This window comes from Melospiza melodia, chromosome 1 (genome assembly GCF_035770615.1).
Source record: "Melospiza melodia melodia isolate bMelMel2 chromosome 1, bMelMel2.pri, whole genome shotgun sequence".
NCBI classification, from domain to species: domain Eukaryota; kingdom Metazoa; phylum Chordata; class Aves; order Passeriformes; family Passerellidae; genus Melospiza; species Melospiza melodia.
The window spans coordinates 173,768,531-173,781,889 of record NC_086194.1 but is presented as its reverse complement, the minus strand read 5'-3'; the positions used below and the strand labels follow the sequence as shown (position 1 = coordinate 173,781,889).

The 13,359-nt window shown below is 62.0% G+C and overlaps 1 protein-coding gene across 1 annotated transcript in view; it reads right to left on the bottom strand.

Moving 5' to 3' along the window:
• GPT (glutamic--pyruvic transaminase) overlaps window positions 1-11,920 on the bottom strand; it is a 31,002-nt gene extending 19,082 nt beyond the window's left edge. Inside the window, 6 exon segments of the mRNA XM_063175463.1 lie at window positions 3,403-3,646; window positions 7,292-7,321; window positions 7,323-7,426; window positions 10,872-10,915; window positions 11,683-11,747; window positions 11,873-11,920. Coding sequence (XP_063031533.1) covers window positions 3,403-3,646; window positions 7,292-7,321; window positions 7,323-7,426; window positions 10,872-10,915; window positions 11,683-11,747; window positions 11,873-11,905 — 520 coding nt within the window. The 5' untranslated portion in view covers window positions 11,906-11,920.
• Window positions 11,921-13,359: the final 1,439 nt, after the last annotated feature.

Here is a 13,359-nt window from a genome sequence, read left to right as displayed (position 1 = left end):
TATCCCACCCCACAGACCCCACCCCATGGATTCCATCCCACAGACCCAGAGATCCCATCCCATGGATCCCACCCCACAGACCTCATCCCAGGTGTCCCACCCCACAGACCCCATGGATCCCATCCCAGGTGTCCCACCTCACAGACCCCCCGTGTCCCACCCCACTGACCCCATGGATCCCATCCCATGGATCCCACCTCAGATATCCCACCCCACAGACCCCACAGACCCCCCGTGTCCCACCCCACAGACCCCATGGATCCCGTCCCATTGATCCCACCTCAGATCCTACAGATCCCAAATCCCATGGATCTCACCCCACAGACCCCACAGACCCCATCCCATGGATCCCATCTCAGATATCCCACCCCACAGACCCCAGAGATGCCAACCCACATGTCCCATCCCACGGATCCCACCCCACAGACCCCATGGATCCCCCCCCACAGACCCCACAGATCCCATCCTATGGGTCCTATCCCATGCATCCCGCCTCAGATATCCCACCCCACAGACCCCATGGATCCCACCCCACAGACCCCACTCCATGGGTCCCACCTCAGATATCCCACCCCACAGACCCCATAGATCCCACCCCACAGACGCCACCCCATGGATCCCACCCCACAGACGCCACCCCATGGATCCCACCTCAGATATCCCACCCCACAGACCCCATGGATCCCACCCCACAGACGCCACCCCATGGATCCCACCTCAGATATCCCACCCCACAGACCCCATGGATCCCACCCCACAGACCCCACCCCATGGATCCCGCCTCAGATATCCCACCCCACAGACCCCATGGATCCCACCCCACAGACGCCACCCCATGGATCCCACCCCACAGACCCCACCCCATGGATCCCACCTCAGATATCCCACCCCACAGACCCCATGGATCCCACCCCACAGACGCCACCCCATGGATCCCACCTCAGATATCCCACCCCACAGACCCCATGGATCCCACCCCACAGACGCCACCCCATGGATCCCACCTCAGATATCACACCCCACAGACCCCATGGATCCCACCCCACAGACCGCACCCCATGGATCCCGCCTCAGATATCCCACCCCACAGACCCCATGGATCCCACCCCACAGACGCCACCCCATGGATCCCACCCCACAGACCCCACCCCATGGATCCCACCTCAGATATCCCACCCCACAGACCCCAGACCCCAGGTGTCCCACCCCACTGACCCCATGGATCCCACCTTAGATGTCCCACCCCACTGACCCCATGGATCCCACCTCAGATATCCCACCCCACAGAGCCCATGGATCCCATGGATGCCAACCCACAGATCCCACCCCACAGACCCCACAGACACCGCCCCCTGGATCCCACCCCAGGTGTCCCACCCCATCCCATCTCATCCCATCCCATGGATCCCACCTCAGATATCCCGCCCCACGGATTCCATAGATCCCATCCCACGGATCCCATCGCACAGACCCCACCCCACGTCTCACCCCACAGTACCCACAAACCCCAGCTCATGGATCCCACCTCAGATATCCCGCCCCACAGACCCCACAGACACCACCCCCTGGATCCCACCCCAGGTGTCCCACCTCATCCCATCCCATCCCATGGATCCCACCTCAGATAATCCCACCCCACAGACCCCATGCCATGGATCCCACCTCTGATACCCCATCCCATGGATTCCATCCCATTGATCCCATCCCATGGATCCCACCTCATGGATCCCATCCCATGGATCCCACCCCACAGATCCCACCCCACAGACCCCACAGGCTTGACAGGTCCCCATCCCACGGATCCCACCTCAGATATCCCACCCCGGGTGAGCCACCCCATGGATCCCACCCCACAGACCCCATGGATCCCCACAGACCCCATGGATCCCACCCCACAGACCCCATGGATCCCACCCCATGTGTCCCACCCCACAGACCCCACAGACCCCATCCCAGGTGTCCCACCAATCCCACCCCACAGACCCCATGGATCCCATTCCAGCCTACATTTCCCACCCCATGGGTCCCACCTCAGATATCCCACCCCACAGACCCCACCCCATGGATTCCATCCCACAGACCCAGAGATCCCATCCCATGGATCCCACCCCACAGACCTCATCCCAGGTGTCCCACCCCACAGACCCCATGGATCCCATCCCAGGTGTCCCACCTCACAGACCCCCCGTGTCCCACCCCACTGACCCCATGGATCCCATCCCATGGATCCCACCTCAGATATCCCACCCCACAGACCCCACAGACCCCCCGTGTCCCACCCCACAGACCCCATGGATCCCGTCCCATTGATCCCACCTCAGATCCTACAGATCCCAAATCCCATGGATCTCACCCCACAGACCCCACAGATTCCACCCCATGGATCCCACCCCACAGACCCCATCCCATGGATCCCATCTCAGATATCCCACCCCACAGACCCCAGAGATGCCAACCCACATGTCCCATCCCACGGATCCCACCCCACAGACCCCATGGATCCCCCCCCACAGACCCCACAGATCCCATCCTATGGGTCCTATCCCATGCATCCCGCCTCAGATATCCCACCCCACAGACCCCATGGATCCCACCCCACAGACCCCACTCCATGGATCCCACCTCAGATATCCCACCCCACAGACCTCATGGATCCCACCCCACAGACGCCACCCCATGGATCCCACCCCACAGACCCCACCCCATGGATCCCACCTCAGATATCCCACCCCACAGACCCCATAGATCCCACCCCACAGACGCCACCCCATGGATCCCACCCCACAGACCCCACCCCATGGATCCCACCTCAGATATCCCACCCCACAGACCCCATGGATCCCACCCCACAGACCCCACCCCATGGATCCCCGCCTCAGATATCCCACCCCACAGACCCCATGGATCCCACCCCACAGACCCCCACCCCATGGATCCCACCTCAGATATCCCACCCCACAGACCCCATGGATCCCACCCCACAGACGCCACCCCATGGATCCCACCTCAGATATCCCACCCCACAGACCCCATGGATCCCACCCCACAGACGCCACCCCATGGATCCCACCTCAGATATCCCACCCCACAGACCCCATGGATCCCACCCCACAGACGCCACCCCATGGATCCCACCTCAGATATCACACCCCACAGACCCTGGACCCCAGGTGTCCCACCCCACAGATCCCATGGATCCCACCCCACAGACCCCACCCCATGGATCCCACCCCCTGTGTCCCACCCCACAGACCCCACAGATCACACCCCACAGACCCCTTCCCCAGGTGTCCCACCCCACAGCCCCCACCACCCGTGTCCCACCCCACAGACCCCTTCCCCAGGTGTCCCACCCCACAGACCCCACCCCGCAGCCCCCCGCCCCGTTTCCCCCTGGGTTACCGGTGGGGTTGCCGGGGTTGATGATGCAGAGCGCGCGGGGGTTGCAGCGCCGGCGGCCCTCGGACAGCGCCCGGCGCAGCTCGGCCACGTCCAGCGCCCAGCAGCGCTCCTCGGCCAGGTAATAATTGACCTGCGCCGCCTCCAGCTCGGCCAGCGCCGCCGAGTACAGCGGGTACTGCGGGATCGGGATCAGCACCCCCGTGCGCGACGCGCCCGAGCCGCACACCAGCAGCTTCAGCATGTTCTGGGGGGACAGAGAGGGGACAGTGAGGGGACAGCGAGGGGACAGCGAGGGTGTGGGATAGGGGACAGCGAGGGGACAGCGCCGCCGGGTACAGCGGGTACTGCGGGATCGGGATCAGCGCCCCCGTGCGCGACGCGCCCGAGCCGCACACCAGCAGCTTCAGCATGTTCTGGGGGGGGACACGGAGAGGGGACAGTGAGGGGACAGTGAGGGGACAGCCAGGGGACAGCGAGGGTGTGGGATAGGGGACAGCGAGGGGACAGTGAGGGGACAGCGAGGGGACAGTGAGGGGACAGTGAGGGGACAGTGAGGGGACAGTCATGGTGTGGGATAGGGGACAGCGAGGGGACAGCCCCGCCGAGTACAGCGGGTACTGCGGGATCGGGATCAGCACCCCCCGTGCGCGACGCGCCCGAGCCGCACACCAGCAGCCTCAGCATGTTCTGGGGGGACAGCGAGGGGACAGTGAGGGGACAGCGAGGGGACAGCGAGGGTGTGGGATAGGGGACAGCGCCGCCGGGTACAGCGGGTACTGCGGGATCGGGATCAGCACCCCCGTGCGCGACGCGCCCGAGCCGCACACCAGCAGCTTCAGCATGTTCTGGGGGACACGGAGAGGGGACAGTGAGGGGACAGCGAGGGGACAGCCAGGGGACAGCCAGGGGGACAGTCATGGTGTGGGATAGGGGACAGTGAGGGGACAGTCATGGGGTGGGATAGGGGACATGGAGGGGACAGCGCCGCCGAGGTACAGCGGGCACTGCGGGATCGGGATCAGCGCCCCCGTGCGCGACGCGCCCGAGCCGCACACCAGCAGCTTCAGCATGTTCTGGGGGGGACACGGAGAGGGGGACAGCGAGGGGACAGCGAGGGGACAGCGAGGGGACAGTCATGGGGGACAGTCAGTGAGTGGCATGGGGGGACAGTCAGGGGACAGCGAGGGGACAATCACAATGTGGGGACTGGGACATGGAGGGGGCAGTGAGGGACATTGAGGGGACAGAGTGGGGTGGGAATCGGGACACGGAGGGGACAATCGGGGGACAATCAGGGTGTGGGAATGGGGACATTGAGGGGACAATCAGGGGATGGGAATGGGGACATTGAGGGGGACAATCGGGGGACAATCAGGGGATGGGAATCGGGACACTGAGGGGACAATCGGGGGACAATCACGGGATGGGAATCGGGACATTGAGGGGTCAGAGAGGGGTGAGAACCAAGATATGGAGGGGACAGCAAGGGGACAATCACGGGGTGGGGATCGGGACATGGAGGGGACAGCGAAGGGACAGAGAGGGGACATTGGGGGTCAGAGTGGGGTGGGAATCGGGACACGGTGGGGGACAGGGAGGGGACAATGAGGGGACAATCACGGGGTGGGATGGGGGACAGGGAGGGGATGGACAGGGGACATTGAGGGGTCAGAGTGAGGTGGGAGTCGGGATGTGGAGGGGACAGCGAGGGGACAGCGAGGGGACAGCGAGGGGATGGGCTGAGGTGGGAAGCAGGACATTGAGGGGACATTGAGGGGACAGAGATGGGACATTGAGGGGACACTGAGGGGACAGTGAGGGGACATTGAGGGGACATTGAGGGGTCAGAGTGGGGTGGGAATCAAGACATGGAGGGGACAATCAGGGGACAACCACGGGGTGGGATGGGGGACAGTGAGGGGACAGCAAAGGGATGGTGACAGGACAGGTTGTGGTGGCGATCCGGACACGGAGGGGACAGTGAGGGGACACCATGGGGTGGGAATCAGGAGATTGTGGGGACATTGAGGGGACATTGAAGGGACAGTGAGGGGACAGGTTGAGTTGGGGATCAGGACATTGAGGGGACAGTGAGGGGACAGTGAGGGGACAGTGAGGGGTCAGAGCGGGGTGAGAATCAGGACATTGAGGGGACATTGAGGGGACAAGGTTGAGGTGGAGACAGAGGACACGGACATGGGGACATTGAGGGGACAGTGAGGGGACAGGTTGGGGTGGGAATCAGGACTTGGAGGGGACTTTGAGGGGACATGGCTGGGGTGGAGATAGAGGGCAGGACATGGGGACATTGAGGGGACAGTGAGGGGACAGGTTGGGGTGGGGATCAGGACATTGAGGGGACGTTGAGGGGACATGGCTGGGGTGGAGACAGAGACGTGGACATGGGGACATTGAGGGGACAGTGAGGGACAGGTTGGGGTGGGGATCAGGACATGGAGGGGACAGTGAGGGGACAATCAGACATGGGTTGTGGTGGCAATCGGGACAATGAGGGGACAGCGAGGGGGACAGCATGGGGTGGCTATCAGGACATCGTGGGGACATTGAGGGGACAGCAAGGGGACAGGTTGGGGTGGGACAATGAGGGGGACACTGTGGGTGGGGATCAGGACATTGAGGGGACAGTGAGGGGACAGTGAGGGGACAGTGATGGGGACAGTGAGGGGGACAGGTTTGGGTGGGAATCACAGAGACATCATGGGGACAATGAGGGGACAGTGGGGGGACAGAGAGGGGACAGTGAGGGGACAGTGAGGGGACAGGTTTGGGTGGAATCACAGAGACATCATGGGGACAATGAGGGGATAGTGGGGGGACAGTGAGGGGACAGATCGGGGTGGGCATGGTGACAATGAGGGGACAGGGCAGCACAGGGGACAGCGGGGACAGCGGGGACAGCGGGGACAATGGGGGGGACAGAGGGACTCGGGGGGACACCCCGGGGACAGCCGGACGGTGGCACACGAGGGACAGCGAGGTGACACCGCCCTGCTGTCCCCAGCACAGCGCCACCATCGCCACGGCAACCGCACGGCCCCGGCGACACCGCGGCGAGCTGGCACTGTCCCCGGGGGGGGGCGCGGGGACACCGAGTGCCACCAACCCCGAGTGCCACCACCCCCCCTCCCCCCCGAGCGACACAAAGGTCCCTTTGTCACCGCCCGCCGTGGGAATGGCCCGGGGGTGGCACCGAGCCCGGGGGGTGGCACCGAGCCCGGTGTCCCCTCGGTGTCCCCGGCATGTCGCGGGATGGGGGAGGTGGCACCGGTGTCCCCGGGATGGGGTTGGTGGCACCGGTGTCCCCGGGATGTGGCAGGGGTGGTGGCACCGCGCTCCGTGTCCCCGGGATGGGTTGGTGGAACCGGTGTCCCCAGAATGTCACTGGGCAGGGGTGGTGGCACCGCGCTCCGTGTCCCCGGGGGTGTGGCGGGATGGAGGGTGGTGGCATCGGTGCCCCCGGGGTGTCACAGGGGTGGTGGCATTGGTGTCCCCGGGCTGTCACTGGGTTGGTGTCCCCGGTGCCCCCGGGGTGTCCCCGCTGTCCCCGGGCTGTCACAGGGGCGGTTGTCCCCGCCGTTCCCGGTGTCCCGGGCTGTCCCTGGGCTGTCACAGGGGGTGTCCCCGCCGTTCCCGGTGTCCCCGGGCTGTCCCTGGGCTGTCACAGGGGCGGTGTCCCCGCTGTCCCCGGTGTCCCCGGGCTGTCACTGGGATGTCACAGGGGGTGTCCCCGCTGTCCCCGGTGTCCCCGGGATGTCCCTGGGCTGTCACAGGGGGTGTCCCCGCTGTCCCCGCTGTCCCCGGGCTGTCCCCGGGCTGTCACAGGGGCGGTGTCCCCGCCGTCCCCGGTGTCCCCGGGCTGTCGCCGTACCACGATGGCGTCGCTGGCGCCCGTGGACAGGGAAGATGTCGTCGGCCTTGGCGGGGATGCCGCCGTCGCGGCGCTCGATGTAGCGCGCCACGCTCTCGCGCACCATCTGCACCCCGGGGCTGGCGCTGTACGAGCCTGGGGACACACGGACAGACAGACACTGTCACCTGCCCTGGGGACACACAGACACTGTCACCAACCCTGGGAGACACGGACAGACACACAGACACTGTCACCTGCCCTGGGGACACACGGACAGACAGACACTGTCACCAACCCTGGGGACACAGGGACACACAGACAGTCACCAACCCTGGGGACACAGGGACAGACACACACACTGTCACCTGCCCTGGGGACACAGGGACAGACACACTGTCACCAACCCTGGGGACAGAGGGACACACACACTGTCACCTGCCCTGGGGACACAGGGGACACACACACAGACACTGTCACCAACCCTGGGGACACAGGGACACACAGACACTGTCACCACCCTGGGGACACACACACTGTCACCTGCCCTGGGGACACAGGGACAGACACACTGTCACCAACCCTGGGGACACACACACTGTCACCTGCCCTGGGGACACAGGGGACAGTGACACACTGTCACCTCCCCATGCCGGGGTGGTGGCACCTCATCACTTGGTGGTGACACTTCCCCCGGGGGTGGCACTTCATCGGGTGGGGGGGGGACATCGGGGTGGGAGGGGGACAGAGGACACCGGGGGTGTTGGGGACACTGGGGACATTGGGGAGACATTTGGGACATTGGGGACATTGGGGATGTTGGGGACATTGGGGACTTCGGGGACATTGGGGGATATTGGGGACGTTGGGCATACAGGGGATACGGGGGACATTGGGGACAGGGGACAGCGACATTGTCACTCCCCATCCCTGGGGTGGTGGCACCTCACTGGCTGGGGGGGACATCAGGGTGGAGGGGACTTTGGGATGCGAGGGGAGACATTGGGGACATTGGGGACATTTGGGGCATTGGGGACATTGGGGACATTTGGGGATATTGGGGACTTTGGGGACATCAGAGACACTGGGGACATTTGGGACGTTGGGGGACATGGGGATTTTGGGACATTGGGGACATTGGGGACATTTGGGGCATTGGGGACATTGGGGACATTTGGGGATATTGGGGACTTTGGGACATTTGGGGATATTGGGGACTTCGGGGACATCAGAGACACTGGGGACATCGGGGACATTGGGGGGACATTGGGGACATTGGGGGGATTGGGACATTGGGGACATTTGGGGCATTGGGGACATTGGGGACATTTGGGGATATTGGGGACTTTGGGGACATCAGAGACACTGGGGACATTTGGGACGTTGGGGACATTGGGGATTTTGGGACATTGGGGACATTGGGGACATTTGGGACATTGGGGGATATTGGGGACATTTGGGGCATTGGGGGACTTCGGGGACTTTGGAGGTATTGGGGACACTGTGGGGACATTGGGCATTGGGGACATGGGGACATTTGGGACTTTGAGGGACATTGGGGACTTCGGGGACTTTGGAGGTATTGGGGACATTTGGGGCATTGGGGACGTTGGGGACAGCCACACTGTCACCTCCCCATCCCCGGGTGGTGGCACCTCACCGGGTGGTGGGGGACATTGGGGTGGAGGGGGGGACAGAGGACACGGGGGTCGTTGGCGGACATTGGGGACATTGGGAATGTTGGGCACACTGGGGACATTGGGGACATTTGGGACGTTTAGGACATTTGGGGACGTTTAGGACATTGGGGGACATTGGGGACATTGGGGACATTGGGGGATATTTGGGACGTTTAGGGCATTGGGGACATTGGGGACATTGGGGGGGCAGTGAGCATTGGGGGAGCATTGGGGACTTTGAAGGGGACATTGAGGGACATTTGGGACATTGGGGGAAAATTGGGGACATTGTGGGCATCGAGGACATTGGAGACATTGAGGACAGTTGGGGACATTGGGGACATTGGGGACTTTGGGACATTGAGGGACATTGGGGACAGCCACACTGTCACCTCCCCATCCCCTGGGGGGTGGCACTTCATCGGGTGGGGGGGACATTGGGATGGAAGGGGGACAGAGGACACTGGGGGTGTGGGGATGTTGGGGACATTGGGGAGACATTGGGGACATTGGGGACATTGGGGATGTTTGGGACATTGGGGGACACTGGGGACACTGAGGGACTGGGGGATATTGGGGGCATTGGGGACATTGGGGACATTGGGGGGGACATTGGGGAGACATTTGGGACATTGGGGACATTTGGGATGTTGGGGGCATTGGGGACATTGGGGACATTGGGGACATTGGGGGGACATTGGGGACATTTGGGACATTGGGGACATTTGGGATTTTGGGGACATTGGGGGACATTGGGGACATTGGGGACATTGGGGGGATGTTGGGGACATTTGCGACATTGGGGACATTTGGGATTTTGGGGACATTGGGGACATTGAGGGGCATTGGGGACACTGGGGGACATTTGGGACATTGAGATATTGGGGACATTGGGGACATTTGGGCATTGGGGACAGGGGAGACATTGGGGGGACATTGGAAATATTGGGAAATTTGGGATATGGGGACATTGGGGGACATTGAGCATTGCGGGGACATCGGGGACATTGGGGACACTGGGGACATTGGGGACATTGGGGACATTGGGGATGTTTGGGGTATTGGGGACATTGGGGGAATCGGGACATCAGGGGGACATCAGGGGGACATCAGGGGACATTGGGGATGTTTGGGACATTGGGGACATTGGGGACATTGGGGACATTTGGGGCATTGGGGACACTGCGGGGACATTGGGGACACTGGGGACACTGGGCATGGCTGGAGTCGGGTGCTGGCATTTGGGATTTTGGGGTTTCGGGCATTTTGGCGTTTGTCGGGTGCAGAATTTTTTGGGTTTTGGGGTCGGTGGATTTGGGATTTCGGGGTTCGTGGCTTTGTGGGGTTTTGCTGGATTTGGGATTTTGGATTTTAGGATTTTCAGCATTGAATTTGGGATTTGGGGGTTTGTGGGATTTGGGATTTTGGATTTTAGGATTTTCAGCGTTGAATTTGGGACTTTGGGTTTGTGGATTTGGGATGAAGGGATTTTAGGATTTTCAGTGTTGAATTTGGGATTTTGGGGTTTGTGGGATTTGGGATGAAGGGATTTTAGGATTTTCAGTGTTGAATTTGGGATTTTGGGGTTTGTGGGATTTGGGATGAAGGGATTTTAGGATTTTCAGCATTGAATTTGGGATTTTGGGGTTTTGCTGGATTTGGATTTGTGGGATTTTAGGATTTTCAGCGTTGATTTTGGGATTTTGGGGTTTGTTGGATTTGGGATTTTGGGACTTTAGGATTGTCAGTGTTGAATTTGGGATTTTGGGGTTTGTGGGATTTGGGATGAAGGGGTTCTGGGATTTTGGGCTGTGTTTGATTTGGATTTGGGATTTTGGACTTTGTTAGATTTGGGATTTTGGGATGTTTTGGATTTGGGATTTTGGGGATTTTGGGATTTTTTGGGATGTTTTGTCACCCACCCACGCTGCCGCCGCCGCAGGCGTCCAGCAGGCGCTGGGCGCTCCTTGGGCTGGGGTTTGTGTGGCGTTTGATGGATTTGGAATTTGGGATTTTGGGGTTTTGGGATTTTGGGATTTGGGGTTTTTTGGAATTTTGGGGTTTTTTGGGGATTTTGGGGATTTTGGGATTATTTTGGGATATTCCAGGTGTCACCCACCCACGCTGCCGCCCCCGCAGGCGTCCAGCAGGGGCTGCGCGCGCTCCTTGGCGTGGGGTGTGTGTGGGGTTTGTTGGATTTGGAATTTGGGATTTTGGGGTTTTTGGGGTTTGGGATTTTAGGATTTGGGGTTATTTTGGGATTTTGGGGTTTTTTGGGGATTTTGGGATTATTTTGGGATATTCCGGGTGTCACCCATCCAAGCTGCCGCCCCCGCAGGCGTCCAGCAGGCGCTGGGCATGCTCCTTGGGCTGGGGTTTGTGTGGGGTTTGATGGATTTGGAATTTGGGATTTTGGGTTTGGGATTTTGGGATTTGGGTTTTTTTTGGATTTTGGGGTTTTTGGGGTTTTGGGGATTTTGGGGTTATTTTGGGGTGTTTCAGGTGTCACCCACTGACCCACGCTGCCGCCGCCGCAGGCGTCCAGCAGGCGCCGGGCGCTCCTTGGGCTGGGGTTTGTGTGGGTTTGATGGATTTGGAATTTGGGATTTTGGGGTTTTGGGATTTTGGAATTTGGGGTTTTTTGGGTTATTTTGGGGTTTTTTTGGGGGTGTTTTGTCACCCACTGACCCACGCTGCCGCCGCCGCAGGCGTCCAGCAGGCGCTGTGCGCGGCTCCTTGGCGTCGCTGGGCACCGACTCGTCCTTCATCAGCTCGGGGCACAGGCACAGCGCCGTCACCTGCCGGGGGACACCGCCACCGTGACACCGCCACAGTGGTGACAGTGACACCGGGGGGTGACGGTGACACCGGGGGGGGTGGCGGTGACACCGGGGGGTGGCGGTGGCACCGGGGGGGCCCGTACCTGGCGCAGGAAGGTGATGGGCTGCTGCCCCATGGCGGTGGCGCGTCACCGATGTTGGCCTTGATCACCTCGGTGAAGGGCTTGGGGACACCCTGGGGACAAAGGGGACAGAGGTGAAGGGGCTTGGGGACACCCTGGGGACAGTGGTGAGGAGACAGCGATGGGGACAGGGATTGCAGAGGCAGGGACAGGGATGGGGGGACAGGAAAGGAGGGACCGGGAGGGATGGGGGACAGTGGGGACACCCCGGGACAAGAGGACAGGGATGGGGACACAGGGACAGGGACAGGGATGGGGGACAGTGGGGACAGGAGATGGGGACAAGGGGACAGGGACAAGAGACAGGGATGGGGACAGTGGGGACAGGGATGGGACAAACGCCAAGGATGGGGACAGGGATGAGGGACAGAAACAGGGACAAGGGGACAGGGATGGGGACAGGGATGGGGACGGCAGGGACAGGGACAGGGATGGGGACAGAGATGGGGACAGGGATGGGGACGGCAGGGACAGGGAAGGGGGACAGGAGATGGGACAAGGGGACAGGGATGAGGGGAGAGGGATGGGGGGACAGTGGGGACAGGGACAAGGGACAGGGACAAGGGACAAGGGACAGGTGACGGGGACAGGGATGGGGACAAGGGGACAAGGATGGGGACAAGGACAGGAACAAGGACAAAGGACAGGGATGGGGACAAGGGGAGGGGACAGGGACAGCAATGGGGACAGGGACAGGGACAGAACCAGGTCACAGCTCACGACCCCACCCAGGGCTGTCCCCACCCAGGGCCACCCCCGCTGTCATTGTCACTGTCACCGTCACTGTCACCATCACTGTCACCGTCACTGTCACCGTCACTGTCACCACCAGGGCGGCGGCGCCACCCCCGCAATGTCCCCTGTCCTGGAGTGGCCGCCACCTCGGGGACCCGGGGACCTTGGGGACCTCGGAGCCCTTGGGGACCTTTGGGGACATTGGGGACCTCGGAGCCCTTGGGGACCTTTGGGGACATTGGGGACTTTGGGGACCTCGGGGGGACTCTGGGGACACTGGGGACACGGGGCAGGGTGGCAGCGATGTCCCCGCCCCCGCTCGGAATTTGGTGTCACCGCGGACTCTGCCCCGGGTGGCACCGCCCCGATTGTGTCACCTGTGTCACCTGTGTCACCGTGTCACCCCCTGTGTCACCCCCTGTGTCACCCGCGGTGTCCCCACCTGACCCTGCCACCCCACAAAGGGACCCCCGGGCGTGGGACACTGAGGGGACACTGAGGGGACACTGAGGGGACATTGAGGGGACATTGGGGGGACATTGGGGGGGCACTGAGGGGACACTGCAGGGGGACACTGAGGGGGACATTGGGGGACATTGGGGGGACACTGAGGTGACATTGGGGGGGACACTGAGGGGACATTGGGGGGACACTGAGGGGACACTGAGGGGACATTGAGGTGACATTGAGGGGACACTGAGGGGACACTGAGA